Source organism: Epargyreus clarus, unplaced genomic scaffold, assembly GCF_041222505.1.
Source record: "Epargyreus clarus isolate Ecla_fem2 unplaced genomic scaffold, WU_Ecla_fem_2.2 ptg000006l, whole genome shotgun sequence".
NCBI classification, from domain to species: Eukaryota; Metazoa; Arthropoda; class Insecta; order Lepidoptera; family Hesperiidae; genus Epargyreus; species Epargyreus clarus.
In genome coordinates, this window is record NW_027332214.1 from 5,518,981 (window position 1) to 5,535,794 (window position 16,814).

General features: G+C 36.3%; 2 protein-coding genes across 2 annotated transcripts in view; both read right to left on the reverse strand.

Moving 5' to 3' along the window:
* The window catches only part of LOC140742794 (cell adhesion molecule Dscam2), a 72,750-nt gene extending 60,147 nt beyond the window's left edge, over nt 1-12,603 (reverse strand). Inside the window, exons 1-2 of the mRNA XM_073073801.1 lie at nt 12,549-12,603; nt 6,632-6,707 (exon numbers count right to left, since the gene is read on the reverse strand). The gene's annotated coding sequence lies outside the window, so the exon portion shown is untranslated. The remainder of the gene's footprint in view (nt 1-6,631; nt 6,708-12,548) is intronic.
* The window catches only part of LOC140742554 (uncharacterized), an 80,192-nt gene continuing 70,005 nt past the window's right edge, over nt 6,628-16,814 (reverse strand). Inside the window, exons 4-7 of the mRNA XM_073073456.1 lie at nt 16,454-16,506; nt 13,290-13,410; nt 12,549-12,607; nt 6,628-6,707 (exon numbers count right to left, since the gene is read on the reverse strand). Of these exons, the coding sequence (XP_072929557.1) occupies nt 6,628-6,707; nt 12,549-12,607; nt 13,290-13,410; nt 16,454-16,506 (313 nt within the window). The remainder of the gene's footprint in view (nt 6,708-12,548; nt 12,608-13,289; nt 13,411-16,453; nt 16,507-16,814) is intronic.

The following is a 16,814-nucleotide window of genomic DNA, read 5'->3' on the forward strand; positions in this document are numbered from 1 at the left end:
TTGAAATTCTATTACAAAGTCGCTCTATAATAATTACTTTTAGGTCGAAATTATTCAGTCGCTCTACTTTTCATGATTTGAAAGGTATAACCCATTTTTATAACCAAAAAATAGAAAGCTTTATAAGCAGGTAAGCAAAAACTTCTTACAAACATTTAATGCTATTAAAGGTTAAAACTTCTTAATTTGTCCGAGAAACGTACTAAAAGAAATTCGTGGAGGTCACACTAACCTAGAAGTTTCTTTACAAAATACTATACGAAAAGCTCCGGAATTTGTCAAAAGCATTTCTCAAATTTTACTAATGCATTTGTTGACAAATAAACTTGTTTGAAATTATTTATTATTTATTTATTGTCAACAGAAACAGAACCAATTATACTAATTGACACACACAAATGAAACGATATGATAAAACAATTTGATGTCGACATAAATAATAAATACAAATAAAATAACAGTAATATATATCCAATTTAAAATAATAATAATGAATTAATAATTGCAAAAATAATAATGAAATAGAATTAATAATTATTAAATAGAACTACGTAGAACCCTTAAACCAGAATTCGAACAATACTGGTTCCCGAGTAAAACTGGTGTAGCGGTAAAACCGGGGAGGATTTACCGCCACAACCATTCATAATGAGTAGCAACACATCAGTGGTAGGCTTCTAGTAGAACCCCTATTATATATGGAGTTGGTTCCAGATATCCATGGGCGGCAGTGACCACTTATCATCAGATGGACTGCATCATGGTTTCTTTTCTATGGCATGCTCGTTTGCTATTTCAATCTTATAAAACGCTAAATAAATCTACTTCATTAATTAATCCATTATTATTATAATGAATCCATTAGATTTTGCCAAAACGCGTGCTGACAACCAGCAATATAAAAGTAAAGAAGAAAGAAAGTTTGTATAAATATACCCCGCCTAACAAAAGTGGTCTAAAAATGTTTCAGTGTTTAACATGTCATACCTTCGTCACATGCAGGTTATATTTTATTTTACTTTTATGTTTACTCGCACGTCAGCCGCAGGTAGACTTAAAAAATAGAATGTTAAAAAGTACACTACACATCTATTTTTAATGTAGGTAACGAGTGGCGTAAAAAAGTCATACGACTGTGTCTATAGCGACGCGAATTTTTAAATTTTTATGCAATAACTCTGTACCCTTACTTACCATGAGTTTTTACGTTTTGACAAATATAACTGTTTTGGTATTTGTTTACGTATTGCCCATACAATTTCTAATCAGCGCCCCAAGATGATTGTATCAGAACTATAGTGTCAGTAACGTAACATTAAATGTCTAAATTGACAAAATAGCGCTTTATGTCTTGTCTCTCTTTTTTGCCAACATGTGAGGCAGACAAAAAGACTTGAGCACTTACTTATTGTTACGTTTACTCAGTCTACTAAAGCAAACGGAACAGAATAATGGATTGAGTAATCATAACGTAAAATTGTGGGATGTTTTGAAAACTCATGGTAAGGGAGTACCCTTACCATGAGTTTTCAAAACATCCCACAATTTTTTACATAATTGGTACAGTAGTACCTACATATATTTGTTTGGATAAATGATCATTTTAGTTTCATTTAGCATGTACTTTTAACAAAAATTAAAACCTCATATGTTTTAACATCGTACATATGTACCGTATTGTTATATCGCAGCTTATTATAAAATTGGTACTCGTACATAAGACAAACTAGTCTACAGTTTGGATTGATCTCAGTTTTGGTATGCACAAAAATAATGTCATAGGCAAAATAGGTCAAAGTGGCTGCACTCACTGAGTCCAATATATTTAAATTCAGTGGGTAAAATAAGAATTATTGCATTTTTCTCTCATAAATCTCAGACATCTATTTGAGGGTTTATCCGATACTTACAATAAAATCGCCAACAATCACTTTTTATCTTAGCTATTACTTTCCTGTGGCGGTAAACGTTACAGCAGCACTAACAAGACTAAAAAGCCAGTGCTGCCACCGCAGTCGAACCGAGCTCTCCTATCATTTAAATTAAAGAAAAAGAAATTGAACATTGAAATAGAAGAGCTTACAAATTGAACTTGAGCGCGCAAATAACAAAGTTGAATTATTTTTCCTTTGTTTGCTTTAGCTTACGAGTAAAACCTCCACTAATTACCTACACACAAGAAACGAACACGTTCTGTAATGGTTTTCAGAATCATTTTACTGTTGTTCAGTACAAAGTAATTATTGTGGCACCTTTGTAATTCAAGACACTGGTGTAAACTCGTATTGTTGCGCGCTTTGAATATGCAGCTTACCTCTGTAATTTGTACAGTCGAAATGTAATATTAATTACGAATAGTTAAAAGTTTGTGAGCCAAAGCCATCCTCATATTTTAGGCTTATTTAGGATGTCGATCAATCAGTGTAAAAATTATACGCAGTTATTATGATTCTATGCAAATTTAAAATTGATTAAAACGTATATAACGCATTATATACATAAAGGTATATGTAAAAATCAGGAGGGGAAGGAAATAAAAGTTTATATTCACCATTAAGCTATCATTGCCCTGTTGTCGCTCTTGAAATCTCGTCTCAAAAGGGGAATGAGTTGTTGACACGTACAATTCACTACGAGTTTATTATGGAGTTCCTCCTTAAATATACCTTTATGACGGTTTTCATGTAATCATTTAAATATTGATTTATAAACATATAATCATTTGAAAAGCAAGGTATTGCGCAACGTAAAGTAGAAGGCTGGGATACATACCAAATAACTTTACAAACAATTTATTCGTTTCATCCTTCAGTATAAGAAAATACTTATCATCTCCCCGGTAGCCTTGAAGACTTTTTACTCAGCGTTATGAAAAAGTAAGGATATAAAAAGCCGAAGAAAACAAAAGTAACAATTTAAAGCCACCTCTAAATGGCGTAAATTATTTGTTGAAATGCTTGAATGTGACAAAGTTTAAAACCTGCCGTCGCTTTGGACGCCTAGTTATGAAAACTTTTGCTCGGTATTATGAAAAAGTAGATATGGTAAAAAGTAAGGAAGTAGCTATTATTTCGTTTCATTTAGAAGTTAAATATTGCTTTCATACTTATGCAGTTGAAAACTGTCTTTTGCAGATTTAAATGTTCGCCTTTTCTTTACCATTTTGCGATTAGTTTTACAATTAATATTGTAATTGTTTTTGTTCGTTAAAACGAGCTCCAAAGAGGATATTACTTTAATACGTATTATGTATGAAAATTAAGGTCCATTTCCCACAAATTAACATGATGATATGATGATGGTTTACCGAATCTGCTGTTTTATGCAAGCCACCATATACATCTACCATTTTTAAATCATATATCATCATAATAAACCGTCTTTAAATCGGTATACACCGACAGTCTGTAGGATATTACATTATTATTAACTAAATTAAGAGCCGCACTTCGCACAGAACTTCTTTAAATCTCTTGGAAACCTGAAGTGTTATTTTTTGGGGGACAAAATTCCGAAACTTACAAATCTGGGGCTTTGTATATAATAAAGAAAGGTCATTGAATTCCGTGACAGAAATGATTAAAATTTGACGCACTAACAGTCGAAAAGCAATTAGAATGGATGCTTGTGAACTGGAAAGTAATGAAAATTGATTTCGCCGCTAGCAAAGTTTTCGATTTACTCTTCCTGATTAAGTGTCCACCTAATTCCAAATGAAGTTGTTATTGGTTTGTTGCGATTTCTACACAATTTCTTTTCAATTGTAACTGACTTACAGAAAGTGGTATTTGTAGAAAGCTTTAATTTTTCTTTAACTTTGAGTGTAACCATTCCTTTATTGTTATTTTATTTATACCACCTTAAAACAATGTGTCTAAACAGACGTTTCTGATTTAAGTTCATACTTTTCTCTACTTACTTTTCATTTCACTCCGTAAAATGATAGAAACAAGTATCTAATACAATCTAATCTGTATTTATTAATCAAATACTCGTATCAATATCCGTCAAGCTTGCGATATATTTCATCAAGATCTAAGCAAAGAGAAAACAATAACAAAAACAAAATAGCATCATCCGTCGTAATCCGTTGCTCTGTAATCGTTCTGTAATGAAAACAGAATTGGTTTCTGATAACGTCTGCCCAGGAAATCAATCATACACTCGCCGTTCCTTTGAAAATAAAAGCTGCGCAAAACACATAAATAGGACATTACGGGGGCAGGACCTTACCCTCCACGCGCATAATGTTATTTTATATCACGGCGTGCGTAAATTGACGTTTTACGCACGCTTCGCGTGCGCAAAACCCCCATTTCCGACCCCGTAATATAAAATTTTATACAACACGCGGACGAAAAATGTTTTTCTGACTCGTGTGATTGCAGTCCTCGCCTGCGGCTCGGCCTGCAAACTCACACTTGTCAGAAAAAAATTTTTCGTCCTCGTATCGTAATGTACTATTATTCACCCCTTCCCAAATGTTTCAAATCATAGGTAATGGAAGGAAAACATTACGACGGAATAAACTTTTAGTGCGAGCCGACGTTGAGAAAATATAAACATTCAGCCGGCCGACAGAGAAAGTTCGCACGTCATTTCAAATTCAGGGAAAATATGCTTCTTCTAACAAAAAAAGGTCACAAACGTACAAAAAAATCATAACGTTACCCAATTTTATGCAAATACAGTTTATGTATACTTACCTATATAATTTATTTTATAATATTGTATACACTCCAACTGATGGTAAGTGGTTATTTCCACCGATGGACATCAGTAACCAACTCCACAAAGAACAATGTTACTATCTGGAGATGTGTTGCCACATCTGAAGACTAAGTTATCCTCATATATAAGTCAGCTGGCAATTAACCCTTCCACCAAAACGCAAGAACTGCATATCTACATTAATTAGCTTACCTATATAAAATTATTCCGACTAAGATTAATAGGGTCGGTCAGTCTTACTTACAGACTATCTACAACGTTTTATATTGTCCAGAGGATCATATACGAAATTAAAGTACGAGTAGAAAGGTCAGTCGTTACCCACTTGTTACTAACTGTGGTATACACGTTAACTAAAAGTGACTACTCACCGGGGTTATCAACTGTACGTCTATCTACGTATAATATTGTCTAGAGGGTGAGACGCGAAATTAGGGTAGTAAGTGGGTCAAAGTCGAGGGGTCGTTGGCCCGCGTCGAGCGTCTCAAGTAATTACGTAACGGCGTCGCGACGGCAAACAAATACGTAATGTCGGGTAATGGGGTGATCTCTCAACTTTTGGAGGATCACGTTAACGATAGGGTTGTTTAGTTGGGAGTAATGGGTGACAGTTTGTGGCGTATGACAAATTGATAGACAACCATCCTTCATATAGTGTAATGATGGAAATTTCTTTTGTTTTCTTTCTTTCATATATTGTAATTATGAGTCTTTTTGTTTACGTTTTACAGTGCACATATAATCAACCGTTCATGAAGATATTTTTTAGGGTTCCATATTTTTATAGATGGCATTAGTGATTGGAGATGTTACATGCGCGGTTCAATAGCGAGTATAATATTTTTATGACGATTATCAAAGTTTATTTTCATTTATTTTATATTTATTTTTCATTTCATTTTCATATACCTAATTATTAAAAACAATAAAGAATATCATATTACTTTTCTCTACACAAGCTAATACTAGAGAGTACGGAGCCAACTTCGAAGAAACTTCCAAACGTAAATAGGAAAATAAAATTTTACCGGGAATACGGAAATACCTAGAGATTGTATGCGAAAAATATTTAAATTATTTTTGCATAAAAATGTACAATTTCCTAAATAAGCACTACAAATTATACTTTTGAAATGTAGTTTATTAACTATTTATAACCCACAGTTTAGATGAATCCAATGACATCTCATATGTTAAAATCCGTCAAGCCGTTTTAGCTGTAGGGCATGCCAAAAAATAAGACCTACGTACTTAATATAGCCGCAGCCGGTACAAATAATAATTTGTGACAGAACTCGTCGCGGTTTGATTGGTGAGCAGGTGAAGAATGGTGCATTATAATCGTGGTAGTTCATAATTATCCTATTTTGCAGCGTGAACTAAGACAGAAATACCGATACGAAGTGTTCCAACGTAGTTATCACACTCAGCAGTGCCTTTGCGTGGCTTTTACTCCACAGGTAGTATGTTTGCCCGTTATTATAACCGATCTATCCAATTTTTTCGTGCCAAATATTGAAATTTGGAAATGTTTATTAGGACTTAGGAGTATTCCCTCAGGACAATGACATGGGGCTCAAGAGGGGTGTAAAAGGAGCTCTCCTTCAAAGCCGGCGATGCATTGGTGACTCCTCTGGTGTTGCAAATGACCATACGCGACGGTGACTGCTATCCATCAGGTAGCCCGTCTGCTTTATCGTTAGGTTTATTATATATAAAAAAAAACAAGAAATTGTCGTCGTTCTTTGGTAAGAAAACATTGGATAGATTCATTATGAATAGGGGTCTTATACAGTCAGTGCGGTTACAGATATCAGTGGCAGTGACCACTTAACAAGTTATACCATACATTCTCTTGCTGTTACTATTATAAAATATGAATTAGTACTTATAAACTCACCCTGTGTTTAGGAGACTAACTTGAAAATCCAACAAAGCTTCCAAGTCCTTAGTCTTATTGTTTGATGGCGTCCAACCTGCAAAAACACCATAATTAATTATTCTACAATTACAATATTATAAAATAACTTCTCTGTTCTCACTTTTGCTCTTTAAATTAATATGACAACTTGAAAAACAGGTAATAAAATATGGCGGTATCGTTTCCCGCGCTTTTCTTAGTTTTAATTAATGGCGTAGGTACTGCATAACGTATCAAACACATTCAGGCTTAAATTTTATGTTATTCATAATATTATGTTAAATATCGTAATAATATATTCCGTTTAAATTTATAAATCATTTTGATTAATAAATTTTATTTTTATTTTATTCTTTAATTTTAATTTAATTTTTTATATCTTTTTTTGGCTTTTAATTTTTATAAATTTAATCGTCTATAAAAATTAAATATAAACGGACCTTACAATAATTATTAAATATCTAAAACTAAAATATTTCGACAATTCCAAATCGTATCAGTCAGACAAGTATTTAATTCGTTAATCCAACAAACGAAGCGCTTTACGGCACTTATTCGCGCCCATTAAATCAATGGCCACTTCCATGTACCGCCAGATCGCATTTATATTTTCGGGCGTGCGCAATAAAATCAATACTGCGAACTTTCCAAGAGTGCAGTGACCGAGTCACGACCCTCCGAATAAGGCCACACGTTGCATAAACTATTTGTAGTAAAACAAACCGTACGCCATGGGTGCCAATTAAATCGTTGCGATCATTAAATCGGACCACGGGGAATCGTACGGGAGCGGGAACACAAACATATGTGCAATACCTTTTTTATTTCATAGTAGTCGGAATCAAGAATGCAGTGCAGTTGACAATACGTGGTATTTGCGTACATAGATCACTAGTTAACTCTAGATAGGATTAGAGTGATCTTAGGTCAGCCATAGGAGCGTTGCTACACATTAGGCCTAAAATAAAATTCCTTTTTTATAATAAGTAGCAGACAAGCATGCAGTCTACCTGATGGTAAGTGGCTACTGCCGCCAATGGACATCTGTAATCAACACCAAATAGGATTAGACTAGCTCAGATCCACCACAGATGAATCGCTACCCCTGAGGACTAAGCCCCTGGAACGCCTCGTAAAAGTATGTTTCCCTTGCCACACCCTTCAAACCAGAATACAGCCGTGCTTAACACTACTGTTAATAGGCAGAAATAGGTCCGGCGGCGGTACCGCTGGAGTTGAACCACAAAGGGTTCTACCTTCAAATAGGTGTAACGGTGGAGCCTCATGTATCTACCTCAAAGTAAAAAAAACCGTACGCCAGGGTTATCAATTAAATCGTTGCAATCATCGGACCAATGGGAATCGTACCGTATCAAGCGCGGTACACAAACGGATGTGATTTATCTGTGCGGCCTTACAATTCTAAAGGGACCACGCAACTAAAGCGTACCACTTGAAAAAAGATAAAAACCCATTTTGAATGCGCATATTTCCCTACAAGCCGTCCCGCGCGGGGAGTAGACAAAGCCCTGTGAAATTACAGTCTTGCTTTTAAATGCGAGAATGAATCGCAATGTCTCATCCCCTCAAAGCTTTGCGATCCGGTGGAACGCGACGTTGGCTCTGCTATTCTAGAATTCACGGTTATATGCGACTTGTTGAAGATAACTGTGCCTTACAAATACATGTTTGAAATGAAGTACCTCGACGCATCTTGCGGTACTCGTAGTTGATTGCGGAATTTTTTCTACACTAATATTATAAAGAGGAAAACTTTGTTTGTTTGTTTGGTTATAATGAATAGGCTCAAAAACTACCGGACCGATTAAAAAAATTCTTTCACCATTCGAAAGCTACATTATCCACGAGTAACATAGCCTATATTTTATATGAAATATATTTGATAAATAGATTTTGGGGTACAAAGTTTGCCGGGTCAGCTAGTTTTTTTTATATAAAATTGAAGTATCAAATGAGCATGATGTATGAGTACGTGATTACAGCCGCCCATGAAGTTAGGTGAAGTCGATCGCAGGCATTGTCAATCACCCCTTAGGACTGAGATGGAATACCTTCATTAGATTACATTGCTATACAGCAATAAGGCATTAGAATGGTAAGTACATTATACCACCGCGGTAAAACCACAAAGAGGTCTGAGGTTTCGTTCGTCGTTCCTATAGTCGTTCGTCGTCGTCGGCTTCTGTAGATTAGGATAAATTATAAATTCGTCTTAAAATACTCATTTAGTGTAAGTAGGTAAGAGAAAAGCACAAAGCTGACAAGAATGTCTGGAAAGACGCGCTCTTGTTTCTCAAGTGACTAATACAGCTGACACTGATAACACGTTATGAGCTTAGCACGTTTGACGAATAATGGAATTAATCTTTTGTGCGAATGCTTTGAATGTATTAAGCTTCTAAGCTATAGGAGTATGTTATTGTAAGTTAGTTCGACTTTCCTTAAGTGATCGCATTTGCTCGTGGATATTTGTAATTAGCTCCAAACAAGCACCTTAGGTAACAGTTATTTTTCTTAATAGAACTGCTTTACACACATGCCCTCCACATCAAAAACAAAATCTTTTAATTGTCAATCGAGCTGCTATTGAAAGGATAAAGAAAGGTGATAGAGCCAATATACTTCCGTGGAAGTTTTGGAAAGGTTTGGCTGCTGCGATGGTAGCTGACTTAGAGGCTAATCGTAGTCCTCAGGAGTGGCATCGCTACTGTGATCAGCTTCAGGTAAAAACAATTCTACCTATATGAAGTTAGTCATAAATATCCATGGGCGGCAGTGACCATTTACCATCGGGTCGTCTGCAAGTGTGTTTCTACTCCAATCTTAAAAGAAAATAGTATTTAACAATGTAACTAAAGTTACATACATTTTCCACAAATTCAATATCAGCCAATGGTAGACCTAATATATTGTTTCAAGAGTAACAATAATACTTCGTCCAAAAACATTTAGTTGTTCGGACGAGACGAGAATTTTTATTAGTTCTATCCGTAGTGTCCCAAGGGGGAAATTAAAACAAATCGTAACTAAATCGAAGACCCGGGCGGAACATTCTGTAAGTAGTTTCACGTGATCAGAATATCTAATTAACAGTTCCTTAGTTTTCTATTTCGCCATGTTAACGCTTGGATTCACTTTCTATTAGTTTCCAGACAGCCACTGCAAGTGCGGGTGGTAGCATATGAACGACAATGAGCTAATACACGCACAACGATGGACCACGAGCGCTGAAGACTGGCGACAAATATTGTTGACGGTTGCTGACGGCACGCGGTTACTAGGGTTGATCAACGGTTGCTGACTACAGGCGACGACTATTGGTGAAGATTGCTGACGGAAAGCGGCTATTGGATAGCAGCGACGATTGTTGATGGCAGGTGGCAACTATCGGAGATAGTTAGCGACATAACGTGACGTGACCTCAGCTATATGAACTGGACGTCAACGGTAAAAAATGACGTGACCTTCATATGACGTTCGCCAATAGTCACCGTCTGCCGCCAGAAAGTGTGGTCGTTTGTCGGTCATATTAGCTCACTGTCGCTCGTGTGTTACCACCCTTATATAAAAAACAGTTTCTCCCTTTGTACATTCCCGTCTTTCCATTTTGTTGGATGTGTCGCCAGTCGCCCCAAGACAAAACCTGCGGGAATTACAGTCTTGTTCCTCAAATACGAGCCACAGAGCGCAATATCACCCCTTTGAAACCTAGGGAACTCATAAATAGGCGAAATGAGAGCGAGACGTTTACATTTTCTGGGACGTGAGAAAAACTGTGTGCTCAAAGTTAATAAACCAATCTAAATTCTGATTAAACATTACCTTACAGCTTACGCAAATATTGTACTTGATTGAAATTTTAACGAGCCCAGCCATTTTCACGGCCATTCATCCTTTAATTAATATCCTTTTACGGCTGACCGCACGAAGGGTTATGTCATGAGCGATAGTTGTATGGGCTATGTTATCGCGCTACTAAGCTGTTGCTTACCGTTACCGCTAGGGCGTCCAAGTTATTGTTTGGCGACCGATAAGCGAAAAATCTGTCAACGCACATGTATAGATGCTTATAAGTTATTTATTAGTTGCGAGGAACTTTTAGCAGTCGTGTCAACCTACTTAATACAACTATCAGTTGCTTGAGCGATAGTAGCCAATGCTCTTACTTGAACTGCCAGTGACTTGCAATAGTTTTAGGTTAAAAGGTTAGCATTATAAAAAGCTTACTTATTATCATTTGCAATTTAGTTGTAAAACTATTGCAAGTCGTTTGAAGGTGGTAGAACCATTTGTGGTTCGACTCCGGCGGCACCACCGCCACACCTATTTCTACCTAATAACGGCAGTGTTAGGCGCTGCTGTGTTCCGGTTTGAAGGGTGTGGTAAGGGAGACAGACTTTTCCGAGGCGTTCTCAGGGGTAGCGGCGCATCTGTGGCCGACCTAAGGTAGGAATATCTAATCCTATCTGGGGTTGATTACATATGTCCATGGGCGGCAGTAGCCACTTACCATCAGGTGGACTGCATGCTCGTCTGCTACTCTTATATTATAAAAAAAATAAGTCACTGGCAGTTCGAATAAGACATTATAAATGGCAGACTAGCTCTAATTGTTTCCACCGAGACTGTTAACTAATGGAATCAGTGGAAGTTAGCGACACGTTAAACAATGAAAAACGCGGCGTCGTTTCTGTTCATATCTCATTTGTCCCGTGGCCGGAGACAGGCAGCAATGGAGACAAAGTAGGGCAAAATTGCTTGGATCTTCTAATGCAGTGGTTCTCAAAGTGGGTGATGACGCCCTTGGACGTTAGAGGCCTAAGGAACGAAAAATTGAGGCAGTAAGGGGTTCACCGAAAATAGGGAGGCGTCGGAGCAGTCTAGTAGAAGATACCTGGTTTGTATTTTTCAGCATTGCGAGGCCCAATGGATTTTCAGGACTTTTTAACAGTATTTTTTTCAGGTTACTAATGTTTTAGACATATCTTCATTTTTCGCCACCCCACCTCCAAAGAGCATAAAACGGCTAGATATATTTCCAAAAGACGGCACGAAATAAGTTTGAGATCCGCTGTTCTAATGCCACGGGCGGGGCGAAGTTGCCCATTGTGCGATGTCCCACAAACAAGATGTTTTATAACCCACATTAGGGCGCAATGGAACGAATTAGTCTGGGAATTCATCGCATTGTTGTGGTTGCCTAATTGAAACATTACGAGATGTTATTGCGCGAAATAATTCAAACAATAAAAAGGTACAATGAAAGCTACCTATTATAATGCCGATAAATTATAAGGACATGCCGTTATTTGCCGTTTGGCTTAGTTTAACGTTTTGTTTTAGCGGATTTGTTTATTCAAAACTTTTGGGCATTTGGTATTATCATGTTTTTGCTACTACCACTTTTACTTTAATATAAGTTTTATCGAAAATAACAAAGCATATGAACCTGCACCTACAATATATTTTTCAAAGAACTCTTAGGCATGTAGATTTCCTCACGATGTTTTCCTTCACCGTTATAGCTAGTGATAATTAATTTAATATATTTTTACATAACTTTTGAAGGCGAAATACCATTATGCCGTTACCAATCACAATATATCTTCAATTCTTTCTTGGTATTTTTTTCTAGTTTAACAGTTTAAAAAGCTTTATTTTCATGAAGCTTATATACATAAATAATATTTCAAATTAATCTTATATTTCATTATTTCCATAATAATCGAAGTTTGGTTATAAATCAGAACGTAGTAAGCACGTAGAAGTGTTGCAAGCGTGTCAGTAGCTCTTCAAGTGATAAAATGTTATTAGAGTTTTTAAAGTCCTCTTGCAACTTCGTCGCTACTGTTAGGTGAACCTAAACAATACTTACTCTTATTTTGTGACTGTCTCCCCGATGCATCTTTCGTGGCGTTAATGGTTGAACTTGTGCTGTAAATAAGAGACGAGTTATTTACGAAAATCTTAGAATAATTCGTATAGTATGTCCACGCGGCCATTACATGTACTAACCACACATCTTTGAGTAATAGGTAGTACTTATATTGTGGGGCCACTCGGCCAAAACTCTGGTATACTCCGTAAAACTGCTAGTCCACTCCGAATATAGAAATGAATCGCGTCGCCATAGCAAATAGTATGCTGCTCGCAACAACCTCAGACCGGACTAGCAGATTAGCGCGGACTATACTAATCGTAGGGAAATAGCTGTTTTCAATAAATAAATATCTCTACTTATTGGTAAGGGAAATGTGGTATAGCTATTAAAATTTTGCATTGTTAACATGTACTATCTACGTTACCATAGAACATTTCACCATAAATACTATCCGCTCTTACAACACTAAAGCCCATTTTTTACCTTCCAAAGATCAAAATTGCAATCTATGGTAGTCATAGCATTGGACAGATTGATTATTAAATACGGACATAAGTAAGTAACTCAGTCCTCTTGAATTGCATTATGGTCTATTTTTCTCCATTACTACTGTTCGCTCATTCTTAATTATTACCATGTATAAGGAAAACATATTTAGTTCGAAACGCATAGAGACACCCGTGAGAAAGAAATCATTTATCCAAGTGGCTCAAGTAAATAAACATTACAAGTTACCTTGTGGAGCTGTTTCCTTTACCCGAAGTTTGTGGGATGTTGTAACAAACACACATGAAGTTGTTAATCGCTATTTTTCGAAGTTCGGGCCATCTCTCGAACAGGCGTTTCTGGGCGAGACCTGAACGAACACATTTAAACTATTAATTAAAATAAATAATAGTATGTGTTATACTATTATTTATTTAGCGCTACAAATACTTATTATCAATTATTATGACGACGAAGTACGGGTATAGACCCATAAAATCTCCACGGTTCGGTTTGCACGAATGTGCAAGATGTGGAATGAACTTCCTCCTGAGGTATTCCCAGAGCGCTATGACATGGTGCTCTTCAAAAAAGGTGCAAAAAGAGCTCTCCTTCAAAGCCGGCGGTGAATTGGCGACTCCTCTGGTGTTGCAAATGTTCATAGGCGACGTTGACTACTTTCCATCAAGTAGCACGTCCGCTTTATCGCTAGGCTCAAATATAAAAAAAACCCGCAATTTGTGTAGATCTCAAGTCTCAGCAGATTTACAAAGTCAAGCAATATCAGGCGCGGTCGGTAGTTGGATAATTGACCCCTAGTGGCGATTTTGTGGGCTACTTTACTTTTAAATGCATACTAAGCAGTTGATTGGGGTTCTTCTCATAGGATAGCAGTAGTTTAACCTCCATCCAACGTGGATTGGCCGCTAACTCATACCCTTTAACAATACGCGTTGAAGAAGCGTGGAGTACGCTCCGTGCCTATTGTAGACCTAAATGTTTGTTTCAAAACTTTATTCCATTATTATCTCCTTATTTCTCTACTCGTTTTATCTATACTTCTATACTAATATTATAAAGAGGAAAACTTTGTTTGTTTGTTTGATTGTAATGAATAGGCTGAAAATCAACTGGACCGATTTTAAAAATTCTTTCACCATTCAAAAGCTACATTATCCACAAGTAACACAGGCTATATTTTATATGAAATATATTTGATAAATAGATAGTACAAAGTTTACCGGGCCAGCTAGTATAATATAAAAAGCTAACATGTCGCAATACCGAACTTTATCATTCATTTCTTCTTTGATCAATAATTCAATTTCAATCGACACATTGATTTGAGGCTTAGATTATATTGATTTGAGAAAATATTTGAAAACGTTGATAATTCGGAGTGACGTTTCAACTTCGGTCTGTTAAACCATCGAGTCTGATGTCGATTTCCAATTTGGGTACCTATTCAGTGGCACCCTTGTCAAACGGGGCAGCTGTCGACAATATCTTGGGTCGCTTTTATGACTTTATACCGTTTTATGTTGATATTCGATTATCGCAGTGTTTTCGAGTTTAATTGAAAAAATATATTTTCGGAATACACTGAGAACATTTAAATAAAATATTTTTTTAAATTAAAAAAGCTCCATCCACTGACCCAAAACAAATACAGGTCAGTGGATCCATCTTATTTTATTGGGACTCAAATTAGCATGCCTGAGTGTCAGCGTTTTTTTGGTGTTTTTTGTAACAAAGCAGAAAATATCTTATAGTACTCATGGACAACTTATTACTTAGCTAATACGGATCGAAGTTCAAGAACTCTTTAGAAGATAATGACAAAATATTATATCCAAATGTATGCTTTATATTTCCATAACTATTCTATAAAAATACCTTTCTGAACATGAAATTGGCATTTAAACAATATACAAAGCTGTTTACTCTTAGGTTTATAAAGTTCTGGTCCATTTAACGCAAATTAAACATCTCTGAACGACTTCATACTTCACCGTGCTATTTGACAACTCTATTGTATTCGCCTCGGCTTTGTGTAAAATTCATTTCCATTTGACAGTCATCACGTAATAGTGGAAACAAACTCATGTATCTACCCACGTTTTCATTTAGCGTACGAGTGTTGTCACTTTATAAAAAACGCTAAAAAATACTTCCCAACGCACCGAAGCATAATCCACGCTTTTATTTCATCGAAGCGTTTCGATTCCAATTAAATTTCGCGCAAATTGAATCGAAGCGGATCGGGAACGTTCGCAGCCAAGTGTTTGACAAATAGTCGCTCCAATATATTTCCATCTCACATAATGAGATACGTTTCCCAACGAATACGGTTCGAATAAAACGCCCTTTAATTTTCATGTTGCTACGTAATTTTGCGATCGCGGAGTGGGTACTCCGCCATGATGTATTCGCCATAATCATTTTAACAACGACCCCAAGCGAAATTATCGCGCCGTTCCCCTTCGGAAATTTAAACGACATTTTCATTTTAAACGTCGTTTAATATATTTCGAGCGTACACTTTCGGTGCCTGTATTGCAACGGGCTACGATCGTAACTCTATTTGAAACTATTTAACATTGTTGATGCCACTCGCTTTTATTAAGTGACTTTTAACACACTTGTTTAGGTTCTAAGACAAACAAATATATTTATGACGAGCTTTTGCCCGCGGCTTCGCTCGCGTTACGAAGTAATATTATTAACTAAGAAGATTTATACAAACTTTCATCCCCTATTTTATCCCCTTGGGGGTAGAATTGATCAAAATCCTTTCTTAGCGGATGCCTACGTCATAATATGCATGCCAAATTTCAGCCCGATCCGTCCAGTGGTTTGGGCTGTGCGTTGATAGATCACTATGTCAGTCAGTCACCTTTGAGTTATATATATTTAGAAGATATGGTTATGATATTATTATAAGATTTTTAACAGTAGATATGTAAACGTTTAAAAATTTAAAGTACGTATTCATATTCTTTGCATCGTGTATGATTAGCCATTTTGCTGCACTGGGTGGAGAAGAAATAAACGTTCTGAAAGTCTGTCGGCCGAATAAATTGTGAGTACGTTGACGTCTCATACGTCTAGAAACACAGCACCTCTTTTTTAGGTATTTCATATACTTATATCCATTTTAATATCATATGCGACTGTATATGTGAAGTAAAGCTATCAGCTGTTGGAGAAGAAACATGTTAGCCATTCGACTTTCATTACACGACCTCTGATTTCAGATTCAAAATTATCCAAATCAAATTATGATCAGCTAATAGTATCTACCTATTTATCTACTAGGTGTCTAACTATCTATCCCTCTTTACCAATAAAGTTAGTTATAATTCCCTTAAGATTCATTATTGCTCTATTTTAGTCTAAAAAAGTACACTTACTGTATTCTGCTGTATAACTTTGTGTCAATGATTGTCCGAGCAGCCTACTGCACCTGCAAATAAATATCTAATTTAAAAACATTTAAAGTACATTTTCTATACTATTGAACTTGAAGCGCCTCAATAAGGTATGTCTTCCTTACCACACCCTTTAAACCAGAACACAGCAGTGCTTTACTCTGCTGTTGATAGGCAGAAGTAAGCATGGCGGTGGTGCCGCCGAAGTCGAACCACAAGGGTTCTTCAATTACGCGTATATTTTTGGAAAACTTTTTAGGTATATATCGATCGCAATATTGCAATTGGTTCCCGAATCACTATCGCATACAAAGTATGACGTCACTACGAATTTTTGAGGAAG